The 14,151-nt window shown below is 45.4% G+C and overlaps 1 protein-coding gene and 2 non-coding genes across 5 annotated transcripts in view; all 3 read right to left on the bottom strand.

Moving 5' to 3' along the window:
- The window catches only part of AGBL5 (ATP/GTP binding protein like 5), a 17,616-nt gene extending 7,242 nt beyond the window's left edge, over positions 1 to 10,374 (bottom strand). For all 3 annotated transcript variants that reach the window (XR_002772667.1, XM_003787460.2, XM_023511877.1), the window contains exons 1-11: positions 10,204 to 10,374; positions 8,805 to 9,065; positions 8,386 to 8,557; positions 7,900 to 8,063; positions 7,173 to 7,350; positions 6,735 to 6,913; positions 5,909 to 6,365; positions 5,312 to 5,481; positions 4,851 to 4,986; positions 4,025 to 4,227; positions 3,215 to 3,429 (exon numbers count right to left, since the gene is read on the bottom strand). Coding sequence is in view for 2 of the 3 variants with exons in the window: in XM_003787460.2 (XP_003787508.1) it covers positions 3,215 to 3,429; positions 4,025 to 4,227; positions 4,851 to 4,986; positions 5,312 to 5,481; positions 5,909 to 6,365; positions 6,735 to 6,913; positions 7,173 to 7,350; positions 7,900 to 8,063; positions 8,386 to 8,557; positions 8,805 to 9,019 (2,089 nt within the window). In the remaining variant the exon portion in view is untranslated. The remainder of the gene's footprint in view (positions 1 to 3,214; positions 3,430 to 4,024; positions 4,228 to 4,850; positions 4,987 to 5,311; positions 5,482 to 5,908; positions 6,366 to 6,734; positions 6,914 to 7,172; positions 7,351 to 7,899; positions 8,064 to 8,385; positions 8,558 to 8,804; positions 9,066 to 10,203) is intronic.
- Positions 10,375 to 10,718: 344 nt separating this feature from the next.
- Positions 10,719 to 10,791, bottom strand: TRNAA-AGC. Its single transcript has one exon. It is a non-coding gene; the product is annotated as a tRNA-Ala (tRNA).
- Positions 10,792 to 11,122: 331 nt separating this feature from the next.
- TRNAY-GUA lies at positions 11,123 to 11,212 on the bottom strand. The gene is given in 2 exon segments: positions 11,123 to 11,158; positions 11,176 to 11,212. It is a non-coding gene; the product is annotated as a tRNA-Tyr (tRNA).
- Positions 11,213 to 14,151: the final 2,939 nt, after the last annotated feature.

Here is a 14,151-nt window from a genome sequence, read left to right as displayed (position 1 = left end):
GGGCTGGGGATTCGAACCCGCCACCTTAGGTGTACGTGGCTGGCGCCTTAGCCGGTTGAGCTATAGGCGCCGAGCCAGGGTTTACTAGGTTTACTATGAGCTCTTCTAGTCTCCAGCTGACCTTCTAAAATGCCATTCCCCCAGCCTGGAGTAGAACCTGGGATAGAACCTATCAGATTAGTTCCCTGAATCTCCACCTTTAGCTTCTGGCTGAGCTGCCTAGATCTATTCTGAAATTCCTTGGATAACCCAATCTCATGTTTTCTAGCCAATAAAAGACAGTCATTTATTAAATGTATAATTAAATATGCTATAATTTTTATATATTAGTGGAAAACTTCCTGTAAATTCACAGGTCAAAATCCTTTGGCAAATCATAATCCCTATTTTGGTTTGAAAATTATAGCTGGCTTATAGTTAGATTCTGAGATAATGGGGGTCATGTTCTTCCTAGCTATATCTGTATGTGCCAGAGACCAAAAAGCCAAATGCATAGAACCAGGAAATGTCACAGCAACAGCTTAGGACAGATGACACTGGACAAATAGTTTTCCAAGTACTAAAGATGCCAAGTTCAAAAGCTACAGTCTGCATTATGGCTCCTATCCCAAACCAGGGCCTGGGGTCCTAAAAGGGATTTTAAGAGATGAAGCTGCAAAAATCAGTACCAATGCCTTCGGGAACATAAGGGTCCAGACTCCTGGATCTCACCTTTCAACTCCTTAAGGTATTCTTGTTTATTATTATTAATAACCCTCATTTTGACCCCTTGACTTTAGGGACATAATTTCCTAATCCTTACAAATATTTATGCAAGTCCCAGGGTGTCTGTACTTAAGCCAGCTTTTTTCTGCTTCTAAACTCATTCACCTAAGGAACATACCTTCTTTCAGTATGTTTTACCTGGAACCTGCATGTGGATGACTCCCAGATCTCCATACCTATCATCTTGATTTTTCTATAGTACTGTTCTCTTCTACCTGCAGGGCATCTGCTTATAGAGAGCCCATGGCATCCAAGCATGTCTAAAATAGATAACTCATCACCTTTTTTTCCAAAAAATGTCTTAATGTCACCATGACTTTTTCCCTTAGCTTGCAGACTTGAAGCCCTTTAGTTTCTCTCTCTGCCACCTCTATTTCTAATACTTGTATTTATATCTCTCCAGGCCCTGGTACAGGCTGTAGTCATCTCATGTGTAAACTACTGCAAGGTTCCTACCTCCCTTTCCTGTCTAATAAGTACATTTCACAGAAAGTCTCTTACTTTTGTTTCCATTCTTAGAAGCACACAACTGTTACCATATCTCTTTTAATTCTTAATCCTTGCTCTCAAAATATTTCAACAACTTCTCACCTCTCGTCACCTAATTTCCTGGTGAAAGGCTTGTTTTTTTTGCACACCAGCTATGTAAATATGCTTTTTTTGTTTTCTCTCCCTATCAGCTTTGTTCCTGGCTGTCATTTCTCATTTCTGGAATGTCTTTGTCAAACCACATACTACCCATTCTTCAAAACTATTTCTTAGCTGACCACTTTTTAGTGGTAACAAACGCTAACAAGGATAATTACTCTTGTGTTTATCTACTATAAGAGCTCCCCAACTCCCCTGGCTGTTTATAGAGTATGTGTGCTTTTGTGATATATTTACTGTCCTGTTTCCCCTATTAAGTTGCAAGTCAATCAACCAGAAATTACTTAGTATGACTATGTATATTTTCTACTATTTATCTGTGGAAATAACAGAAACAGAATACATATTCTTCACCTCTAGGAATTCAATGCAGCATTTTTCATTGGGAGAGGGCAGGGAGGGTGTTACTAGACTATTAAGAACTGACCCAGTAACAACCTAAAAAAGGGTCTTTACTATTAACCTTTTTAGTCACAGAAGGAAAATTTGTGGTGCTGATGAAGAAATTCCCAAGAACTATGAGTTAAGAGCTGGGAGAAGCTGACCAAAAAAGAAAGAAATATAAAAACTTTTATCTAGATTTGGTATGAGAACTAGGTATACTGGAGCATGAAAAGACAAATTTGAAAACAGCTGTGCAATCTTGGACAACGCAATCTTATACAGCTTCAGAAAAATGGACCCCTAGGGTCCTTGAGAGGATTAAATGAAATTATATACGTGATACTTTTTTCACTGTTAAATGCTATTTAAATATGAGGCAATGTTATTAAATACTCTATTGAAGTGAAAACAGAATTGCAAAGAATGGGGGCTTGGAATATAAACACAGATAAACAGGTTGCATAATAGACCATCTCAATTGTCAAAGACATTGGTAAAAACTAATGCTTTCTGCTCTATGGCTTTTAGAACTAGCACAGTCAGATTTACTGCAAGTTGGGAAATGCTAACAAAGATTAAGTACAGCTGGAAGACCAGCAATGCTCTCAGCTTCAGATTATAAGCTTACATACTCTGGTGGGATTTCCATAACCTAGAAGCCAGTCCAGTATTAATCTATGGTTTATTTCCAGAAGTGGTACTATAACAATCCCTCCCCTTCTACAATCTAGGTTACTCCTCTTACTTTGTCATTTTTTTCCCTAAAAGCCCATCTGTCTCTGGTATATAATTTGACCTAGAATCTTCTATCAGGTAGGGTCTCATTAAGCAAAACTGAGGGGTACTAGTGCACATTTGAGCACTGTGCCCACTACTGGAAAGGCCTACTGTTACACTGTATGCCTAGAATACATAGAAGCTGTCTGCAGTTGTTTCATTTTTCTTTAGAAGAGATGGAATCCTTCCAATATCAGAATAAGTTCTGAAGCCAGGAACAATTTCAGCCCATAGAGAGCATCGATAAGATTCCTCATCATTCTACAGTGCTGCAATTTGGATTCTGAGAATATTCTCTTACACTGTCCCCACCTTATACTGTCATTTGAAGACAAATGACATTGTCTTCAAAATGACACTGCTTCAGCTAGACTTTCATCCTTGGAAACTTCCCTATCTCCTACCATGCGCTGAAGCAGAAGATACCCAGGACTCCCACCTGTGGCCACATACAATACCGCTCCAAAGTCATGCCGCAAGGAACACCAGGTCGCAGGAGAGGCTGCAGATTCTGCTACAAACTAATTTTATTGATTCACCCCTTGGTCCCGGGCCAAGTGTGTATCTTCAAGCTCTCACTTCCCCCAGCAATGCCCCAAACAACTAAACACATGTTGCAGGGGTTCCCAGACTGGCTTACCTCTGACAGGGCCCAGCACCCGGTGGCTGACCTTTTGGGTGCTAGAACCCAGGTCTGGCAGCCCTGTAGGCCGACTGCCATGAAAAGGAAAGCTGGGGGAGTTCTTCATCTGTGGAGAATTTTGTTGGCTGCTGCTGCTACCACCAGCACTTGTGCCAGTGCTAAAACTTCGTGCCCGGTTCAAGGTGTTTTCAGAGCAGGAAATGGGCAATCCACTGCAAAGAAGCAGATGCCAGTTAACCCTGGGCCAGGAAGGTTGTGTCTCAAGGCTTTCCCCATGATCTGATGCTCAGTGAATCTTCACCTCTGGGATAAAAAGGCATAGGGACCCATTCAAGGGAGAAGTGAGGAATTCATGTCCATGGATGAGGTATTTAATCTAGGGGATACCTAGATTAATTTCAGAAAGCCATCCTTGAGCAGCTTTATCTCCAGTGAATTTCTTCCTTACTGCCTTTGCATGGCCCTTGAACTCCCTTAAGTCAGTGAGTTACAACCACTGGAGGCTGTGGCCTGCCTGGCCCACCCCCTTCCCCACAATTATATTTGATCTTGTACAGGGCTCTGGAGCGAGGAGTCCCCTAGCCTGCTTTTCAGATATCTTAGAAGTATGTAGCTTCGGGGGAAAAGGAACAGGATTTCAGTCTCAAAATATGAACAAATCTTACTAATTTTAGTTTATCCTGAAAATATTCATGATGTGCTACTTTAAAGAGAAGGGAAAGAAGACAAAAATCCCTGGGAACTCCTAGCTCTAGAGCCCTGTTCCACTTTACCTATTCTTTCTCCTTCCCACCCTTTTGGTCTTACTTGTGACTTCTGGGTGGAGTCCGAGAGCCTTTCTTCTTGTTAATACCCACATTTGTAGAGTTGGTTAGACCTCGGCTGTTGCGCACATGTTTTAGCATCCAGGCCCGTAGGTTAGTGAGACTGCTGTGCTCTGACAGCACAATCCGAGGCCAAGGATTACACTCTGCCATGTCCAAAGCTGCGATGGCCATAGCTCGTCCCACCTGTGGAGAAGTCCAGTCTGGTTTAGCATCTTGGTCCTCTAGGCTGCTATGTGGGAGTGGGGTACACAGTACAGGGAAGGAGTGGCCAGGGGTAACATGTGCTCAATGGGTACCCTAACCTTTGTGCTCAGGCTGTTTATCTCAAGTGGATTTAGAGCCCTCGTCCATTATGAACAGAAAGCAGGTGTGCTTTCTGTCTGGTACGTGAAGGAATTCTCCCAGCTGAAGAATGGGTTTGGGTCTCTTCCATAACCTGCAGCTCTTTCTACTTCTCTTACATGTATCAGGATAATGGAAGTCATCAAGACCATTGCAGTGGGGGTACTTTTGAGCCCAGGACTAAGTAAACCTGATAGAATGAGGAAGACAAGCTTGGGGCAAAGAATCTGACTCAGATGTGCTAGGGGATTTTCTGTGGTGTGGAGTCAGAAATAGTACCTATTCATCCTCTAAATACCTTTATAGTCAGAGTCATGCTCCTGTTACTGAGGGAAGTAATCAGAGTAGTGAGAAGACTATGGTGGTGAGCATCTCTTCATAGGACCTTAGAGTCAGGCAGCAGGAGTTAAGGCTTTTCTAGACTTGGAGGGTTCCCTTTTTCCACTTATCCCATGTGTTCATACCTGCTCAAATAGTTCCACAGTGTATCTGGAGGGGAAAGCTGGCGGGGGAGGAGGGCTGGCACGCCCATTGTCATGGCAGGCAGCAGGGATGCTGTTTACTGAGCGTCCAGTGTTGTAGTTGCATTCAAGTGTGTAGCTGAGACACAGAGACCTTTATCAGTATCTTGCCTGAACAGATATCAGGACACAACCATACAGCACAACTTAGATAGTTTAAGAAGGTAATCATTTGGAAAAAAGAGAACACAAATAGAAAGTGCTTATAATCCCTGGCAACTTTGCAATTGACTTTGGCAATATACCATATACCTGCGAGGTCTCAACAAAGCATAGATTCCTAGACAAAAGACAACCATGCTAACGGTGAGGCTGTCTTTGGAGAAAATTTAGGCAGTCCCCTGCCTCTCAAACAACCTGGACTGGTGTTGTTTTCTTTAGGGAAGTCTCAGTTTCCACCCAACCTGTGAATTATCCCTGAGGCTTTGTAGATTGCAACACGGCCGCTTCCCTCTTTAGATTGGCCATCTCTACGGTCTCGGGCATACATGTTCTTCTCTGAGAAATTGCAGCCCTGGAAGTCGAAGTGGGCTGAGTTCAAGGAGATGAGCTTTGGATATAGCATGTTTTCTACCTGTTTGGGGAGGAAAAAGCCAACTCAGAGGGAATGAAAGAGAAAGAAGAGACAAGGGGCAAGAAGAGGTGGCAAGCATGGGACACAGCAGATACTGTCACAACCATCCAGCAGTAATCATTTCTTGGACATTATTTCTAGGTACTGGGAAATAATATCATCTTCTTTTAATTTCTTAGCTTCTTCAATAATACAGAATTTTCCTTCTCTCCTGGATTGCTAAACTCTAGCAAAGACTATGATGTAGACAGCTTAACCCTCACTAAAAAGTCAGGATGTAATGACAAAGGCATTTAAGTCCCTATGCCATCTCTTCTTGGCCCTTCAAATCTCAGAGGAAGGCTACTGTCCTGTTATTCATGTCTTAACCCTTAACTCCCAACTTGTAACACTTCCCAGACTTACATGACATTTGTAAAACTCCTACCTGGGTGCTCTCATCACTAAAGCTGTTTCCATACATGAAGCAGCCCCTTTTGGAAGCATGTCCATGCAGGTCCACATAGTAAGCAACTCCACTTTCTTTGGGGGGGATGGTGTCAGGGGCTGGACCCTCAAGCTCAGTAGACTGTTGTGGCATAATCCATATACTGTCAGGCTTCTGTTCTGTTGACTCTGTCTGGGTCCAGTCCTCAGGGTTACCCTCATCAGATGAGCACCCAAGGTGAGCTTCATTTTGGAGATTGTTGGCTTTCTCAAGGTCAGAGAGAGGAGAATCACAAGGAAGAGGGGGACTGAGCTGGTGCTCAGTAGGACTCTGGGAGTTCAGACGAGAATGCACATGGTGGTAAAGAAGCACAGCTTTAGCCCCATAGATGGCTGGGTGCAGGACGGCATCAGGCTTCAGGTACTGACGGTTCAGATTCACTCCACGTGAGTCTGTGCTATAGGAAAACAAGGATTGAAACAGGGTCTTGAAGACTGGGCAGTGGAGACACCTTAGAGTAGATGAAAGGGAGTTAGAGGGAGACTGACTTATCAAATGAGAAGCTGAAGTTGCCTTAAGAAAGAAAGAAAGAATTGATGTCAGGCCCCCTCCTTGATCTGCTGTTACCCCTACATAGAAACCTAAGGATAGCTTCCTCTACCTAGATGGGCCTGCAATCATGGATGTGATCTGCCTTCTCAGGTCACTTGTTAGGTACAAGAGCATTGGGAACACAGGAGAAGCTAGAAGGCTGACAGTATTTCATTGAGAGGCAGTGCATGATGGGGACTGGGAACAGCTCACACAGGCTGGGGAGGCCACTTACCGGTAGTGGCCTCGGACCACACCATCAGGGTTCAACATGGGAATCAGCTTAAAGACAAAAAGGCGACGTAGGGTTTGGGCCCGTGGGTCATCAGGTCGAAGGATGAAGTCCAGAAAGCCATTGAAGACAAAGCTAGATGGAGTCTCTCCAGGGTGTACCCTACTGCTTAAGAAGAATATCTGAGGTGGAGAAGAGAGCAGACATTAGGTTAGTTACTCTATCATCCTACTCTGACAGGCGGGGGATGGGCACAGGTGAGGTAGGAATAGCCACTGCCTCAGGATTAGTCTGCAGGTGGAGCAAGAGCCATCACCCTTGCTTCAAGTTGAAGGCCAGGGCTGTGTCAAAGATGCCTAGAGACAACATAGCCTTAAGCTATCAACAGGGCCTGGAGCTAGAGAAAAGCCAAAGAACTACTTATATGCTATTCCCACTCACCCTTTTGCCTGTGAAACGGAATGGTCGTGGGGTGCTGGTATCAGGAAATAGCTGCTCTAGACGGGGCTCTCGATCTTCTCGAAGCCCATGGCAGGAAGTGACTGTTAGTAGATCTACACGAAGTCCATCCAGAGAATAGCAAAGGAGCTCCCGGTGGTAATAGATGGTGTCCTGGGGGCTGCAGGGATAACCATCAATAAGGTAGAAGTCCCTAAAGTCCCAGCAAAGTGGGCCTTACCATCACTTCAGGATTTATAAAACTTATAAAATCTTTGGAGCTTTACAGTCCCTCACTATGTTAAATGAGGCTAAGGACTTGGGTGGGTTTGCACTGCCAGAATGTAAAGGACAGGGTGAACTTACTGTTTTGTCCTCAGTTTGTGGCTCCCTAGCATACATTACTTGTGTAGACAAAGAGAACTGCCTTCTGTGCAGGCAGATAAAAAAGGTGTGCTGAGCAACAGCATTGCTGGCTAAATTCTGGATAATTGATGGGAGCTAGGATAGTAAGAGGCATGAAGTGGGCAGATGAAAAGAGTGGAGTGAAGGTGGACATATGTTGAGAACATGGCTACACAGAAATATATTTTTCAAGGGCACCTAAAGTCCCATATTCTGTAAGAGAAAAGACAAAGTTGTAGTTCAGAGCTCTTAGGGCAGAATCCAGAGTAGCAGAGGGGCTATATGATCCAGGACTGTGAGGCAGGACAAAGAATGGGGATGGCACCTGGTAGGGGTAGGGTGGTTCTCTGTAAAGCGCTGGTCTAGTTGGTGTAGCAAATCCTGGCAGTCACTGTAGGAGAAGGGGTAGCAGAAGGCAAAGAAGGTAGTAGCCCCACGGCCCTCCACAAAACGGTGAACAAAGGATAACACAAACTGTGTCTCTGTCATCTGAGGAGCAAAAGAGGAAGAGGGAGAGGCAATGTCACCAGTGTCATAACTGAGGTCCTACTGGGGCAACCAGGAACTGACTTCACACCCTTATCACCTTTGCCAACTTCCCTCCCTCTGATACTTTCCATGTGACAACCATATCCTTCTAGGCTTCCTGAGGCAGGGGCTTATCTTGGACTCTGGCTAGCAATGGATGGAAAGCTAAAACCAAACCCTGGTGTCCTGTCTGTCCCATATTCTGTATCAAAGGTAAACCCCTCCTTACTTTCCTCTCTACTTTTTGCATCTAGTCTTTCTTTTCTCCTCAGGGGAAACTTACCTCAAAAGTGGGCCGGTCTCGAATGCGTTCCCAGCGTGGCCGGGTAGGCAATGTGCGCACAAAGGGGGCCATGCCCTGGGAATACAGCTTGCTTTGCTTGTTCATGTTCATAATGTTGATCTTGATGAGCTTTCCTGGAGCTCCTCCTCGGACACTGAAGTAGAACCATGATCTGAGGGCCAGAGTAGAATAGTGGAACATTATCTATGGGAGGGTTAGAGATAGGGTCTGTGGGAGAGCTGGAGCAAGACAAACTGAGAAAGCGCTATTTAGCAAGGAGGGAAGGAGGAAGCAGGGGTCAAAAGAGGAAAAGTAGGTTACTGATATGAAAAAGCAAGTCAAAGGGCTAAGGCGTGGTATTGGGGACCTGGATGTTCCCTCTCTTTTCCTCCTCCCACCCTCCATTTCTTTCCTCATACCTGTTCCCGTTCTCAAATTCGGTTTCCGCACAGTCTGGTCGGGTCCACACATTGAATTCATAGTCAGGGAAAGAGGCAATGCCACTAACAGGGGCTGATGCCCCACTTCCTACCCCTTCCCCATCACTAGACACAGATTCCACCTTCTCCACATGGGCTAGGTTCCCCGAATCAAAGCGTGAACTGAACAGCAATCCCCCACAGCGCAGCTCCATGGTGGAGCTGGGAAAGCATCCTCCTGCTCCACTCTGGCCCTGAGAGCTGGGGAAAAATGAGGGTAGGAATAAGGAAGATAGGGAAGAAAAACAGAAACAAGTGTTTTGGACATCTGGATAATTGAGGGCTATTCTTAAGGAGTATCCCACAAAGCAAAAGGCTCTCTCCCCCACAGAAAACCAAGTGGCCTTCCTCCAAGTGCAGAGAAATCAGCACTTTGTCACTCATACTAAGGATCACAACTGACTTAGAGACCCCATTTTACTACATCTTGGCTGTTCCCAAATCAAATACTCAGTGGCTTAACTATGCTGAGAAACACTAAACTGGAATAAACTTCTTCGCAACTCTAAGATTAGAGAATATAATCAGAGAGGTCAGTTTTCCCAAGCCAAGATACACTCACAGCATATGGCCGTCTTTAGGGATGGGCCATTGGATCTGTTTCCTAGATTGGTTCTGCACTCTCCTGCACCAGGTCAAGAGGAGAAGAGGGCCATTATGGATCTGTTTCCTAGATTGGTTCTGCACTCTCCTGCACCAGGTCAAGAGGAGAACCAACTTTCTAAGTTTAAATGGGTAGCTTCCTCTTTGTCCTCACAAGTACTATTCTGTTGCTGCTCCTCCTAAGAGCCCTGGGGGCTTATTTTTCAATGTTTTGTTTCTACTCTATGCCTACCAGAAAAGGGTGGCCTTTGCCAAGCCAAAGTAAACTGAGCAGATGCCACCTGTTCACCTAGCAACTGTGGCTGAATTCCAGTTAAGGCATGGACCCCCTCCCAAGCCCTTAAAGCACTGGATCCCTGTAAAAGCTACCCTGGTACTTTTGGGTGAGAGTGGGTGTTCTCAGCACCCCTAAAAACGGTGGGTTAGGAGAGTGCCACTCGGGGTCTTCTCGACCCTCGACTCGAGAACCCTCCCACTGACCGGGCTTGCCCTGGGTGGGATGGGGTTGGGCGACAGGGGAGGGTCCAGACAGACTCACACTAGAGGCGAGTAAGAAGGCAGGGCCTGGGTCAGAGGTGAGGCCACAGGAGCGGGGGTGGGGCCTGGGAAACCGCGCTGAGGGGCAGAGTGGGGCAGGGAGGGGCGGGGTGGCCTTCGAGAGGGGCTGGGGCCGAAGGGGCTGAGAAGGGGGCGGGGCCGGGGCTGGCGGGGCCCGCAGTCGCGCAGGGCCCCTCACCTCTCTCCGGGCCGGTGGTCCCGCTCCCTGTCCCGCTAGCGAGGCGGCACCTCGGGCCCCGGCACCCGGGCCCTCCACCCTGGACCCAAACAAAACCCGAGCTCCGCGGTGCCGGGACCCCGCTCTGCCAGGAAACAAGAAGTCTCACGCCTATTGGCCGCGGCTGCAGCTGGCTACCCGCCCAGTAAAGCTCACTGCCATTGGTCAGCACGCTGGGTTCCTCGCACGTTAGTGGGTACCTGGGTGAGTGCCGTTTGGGGTCCCTGGCAGAGAGGCCCAGAGGGAGAGTTGTAGCAGCGGCTTCTCTCAAGACGGTTAACGGCTTGCCTGCCGGGAGGCAGAAAGGACAAAGTGATCGAGCGAGAACGCTGGAAAAGACTCACCTGTCGAATAAGAGACCATAATGTGACGCTAATCATTGCTAAACGCGCTCCTACGTATATAATGACGCGCTGTGGTTCGGAAGAATCTCCTTACCACAATTAAAAGTTCTCTGTGAGGACGAAAAACGCAAGTGGAGGATGCGGGCATCGATCCCGCTACCTCTCGCATGCTAAGCGAGCGCTCTACCATTTGAGCTAATCCCCCAGCTGGTGTTAGCTTCCTTCCCTTTGCCTTACAGGTTGTTTCGCGATGTCCAGGGACCAGGTCAACAGTAATTTAGAATATTTATTTAGCAGAGGATACTATGAGGAAAATGTAAAAATGAAGACATAATAATACACCCAAGCAATAGCAGTAAAAACTAATTTTGAAACACGTTACTATACCTTTGTAACTAAAGCACGAGAGCTTTAATGTGCACATACTACTCAGTTTATGTGTATTACTAAATAGCAGTAGTATACAAAGCCACAGGCAGACTACATCTTTTCCCCAAGGGATAATTGGATTAAATTGAGACTAAAAATATACGAAGTCCTTCGAGCCGGAATCGAACCAGCGACCTAAGGATCACCACAGCTCACTCCACTACAGTCCTCCGCTCTACCAACTGAGCTATCGAAGGCTCCGCTGCTACTAGGCCTTGCCTATTGCCCTCTAATACGTACTGGGGCCACATTGTCCCCAGAGTTAAGAGATTTTTGGCAGATTTGACTTCCACTTTTCATTAGTAAAGGAGTGGTCAGGAAGCCGGAGCGGAACAGAGGAATCTGGATACAGAAAAGCGAGGAAAGGACGCTGCCAAAAGACCAGTTACTGGCCCAGAACGTAGGAACCAAGGACTTGCGCTTCCTAGATGTTTCCCTGCGTTTAACAAAACGGCGCCAGCCGGAGCGGTTTCCTTGAGCTGGCGAAGGTCCAGCGAGCCGCCCGCGCAGCGTTCCCCAGCGATGCGGCGCGCACACAGCCTTTCCGACTGCAATGCGCGAACCCTGTTGCGAAGGGGATGGGTCACTTTCGCTGTTTCTGCTCCAAATCTCCCTTCGGTTTCTCCAGGGGTGCCAGTAATATGCATAATTTCCTGACGTGAAGGACATTCTAATCTTCCCGATTAGCTCCAGGCAGACACAGACCACGCAGCGCTCGAGACCTCAGGGCAGAGCAGGATCCGGCAGGTGTCTGGTGATTAAGCGACCCGCCAACGTGGCCCCAAGGCTGGGGAGGTGAGACGGCCGCTATTCGCCGGGCGTGGGTCCGCGGAGCACAGGTTTTCCTGCCCCCAGAAGTGCTTTTACAGCCCGCGAGGGTTCCTCCGCAGCAGGCCTAGGGATGGTGCGCAGCCCGGGGGCGGGCGTCCCTGCGGCCCCAGAGACCCACGCAGGGTCGGGGTCTGGGCGGCCCTACAGTGCCCGGCACAGGCCACAGGTCTCTCTTGTGAGTTTTTGCACAGGTCCACTTACCCTCAGGGAGTCGTAGGTTCTCCAGGGCCAGAGGAGAGTCGTCTGCCTCGTCTGGGGCCCCTTCCCTGCCACTGAGGATATGTGGATGTCTAGATGGACTGACCCCGTGTCTTCCCGACCTAGGTCCCCATCCCGCTCACAGCTTCACGTCTCTGTTCCTGGGCCTGCATTGTCAGTCCAAAATCCTTTGCTCACCTCAGGCTACCGGGTTTTGAAACAAAGAAGCAAACCTAAATCTCGATCTTCTGGGAAGTCTTGCTCTGTAATCTAGTGGGGCGGGAGTGCGGAGAATCTGGCCTCGGTCTCCAGCTCTTGGCCAACTGGCCGCGCTACCTCCAGCCACCCTTGCCTGGGCAAATCCAAGTCGGGTGACGGTTTCGGCCCTTGCAGCTCCAACATTTTGTGGATTCTCTTGGGCTGAGCTTTAAATCTACAGCTGTTTGCTAACACAGAGCACAACGCGGCTTTTTCGCTTGTGGCCATCCTCAAAGCAAGAAGTTAACATCTTCCTATTGATTTCTTGATCAACTTTACGCTGCTGGAACAAGTGCTGCAGTCGTGTCTGAGAGCTTAGGTCTGGGGTAGTTTTCTTGGCACGATATTTAGTATTGTAAGATATATTGTGTTGTCTCTCTCTCTGAAACAGAACATATTTTATTGTTTTGTCTTTTTAAAATTGAGGTGAAATTCATGTAACACAATTAACCATTTTAAGGTGAACAATTCAATGATATTTAGTACAACGACAATGTACAAACATCAACTCTCTCTAGTTTAAAAACCTTCTATCACCCCACAAGAACACCCTGGACCCCATAAGTGATCACTCTCCATCATCACTTTGCTTTATCCCCTAGCAACCATTAATCTGCTTTCTGTCCCTATGGATTTGCCTATTCTGAGATTTCTTATAGAAGAAATCATAAAATATGTGACCTTTTGTGTCTGCTTTCTTTCATTTAGCATAAGGTTTTTGAGATTTATTCAAGTGGTAGCATGTATTAATACTTTGTTCCTATATATGGCTTAATAAATGTCAGTCCATGGTCCCACAAAAGACACTTTGACATCCACAGTATGTACAATATTCCATTGTAGTGTGGATGTACTACAATTGTTTATTCATTCATCTATTGGTGAACATTTGAGCTGTTTCCACCGTTTGGCTACTATGAATAAAGGCGCTGTAAACATTCGTGTACAAGCTTCTGGGTGAACATATGTTTCATTTCTCTTGGTTATATACCTAGGAGTGGAATTGCTGAGGTCAAATGGTAATTATGCTTATTGAGGAAACACTAAAGTATTTTGCGAAGTAGCTGCACCATTTTAAAACCAAGCAAGGTATGAGAATTCCAATTTATCCACATCCTTGCCAACACTTATTTTCCATTAAAAAAAATTATAACCACTATTTCAATGAACTGAACTCAATTAATTATAAGTATTTTTATGTAATTTAAAATACTCTGAAATCACCATATTTCCTTGTATGGACATCATTTATTAAAAATTAATCATTGAGACATTCTTATCAAAATGACTAAAACATTTTTCCTTATAATGCAAGTATAAATTCCTTTTATGTTGACAGGTTCATTTAATGAACTCTAATTTGAATAGCCATTTTCCATCTTTTGGTTTCACCATAATTTATTGTAATAATCATTTTCTTTTGAACATTTAATTTATATCCAAATTTTCACTATAAATATCAGTATGATAATTTTTTTCATTTGTAAACCTTTGTCTATATTTCCATTTCTCTAGAATATATTTTTGAAAATGGAATTGCTTGGTCAAATAGTATGAACCTCTTAAAACTTTTGACAAATATTGCCAAATTACTTCCCAGAAACAATGTACTAATTTCTATCATAGCATTCACTGAGTATATTATCATTAAATTTTTTTTTTGTTAATATGATGGGCAAAAATAAGCGGTATCTTATTTATCAATGATGACCTTTTTCCAGGTTTATTGTTCATTTGCATTACTTTTGTGAATTGTGTCTTTTATTTATATTTTTATTGCTGTGTTTAATGCTTTTCTTTCTGATTTATAATATTTCTTTAACGTTAAAGATTTTTTTTTTTTTTTTTT

The sequence above is a fragment of the Otolemur garnettii genome, unplaced genomic scaffold (genome assembly GCF_000181295.1).
Source record: "Otolemur garnettii isolate 467f Iridium unplaced genomic scaffold, OtoGar3 scaffold00022, whole genome shotgun sequence".
Classification (NCBI taxonomy): domain Eukaryota; kingdom Metazoa; phylum Chordata; class Mammalia; order Primates; family Galagidae; genus Otolemur; species Otolemur garnettii.
Note: the sequence above shows the minus strand (reverse complement) of the source record. Positions and strands in the feature narration are given on the sequence as shown.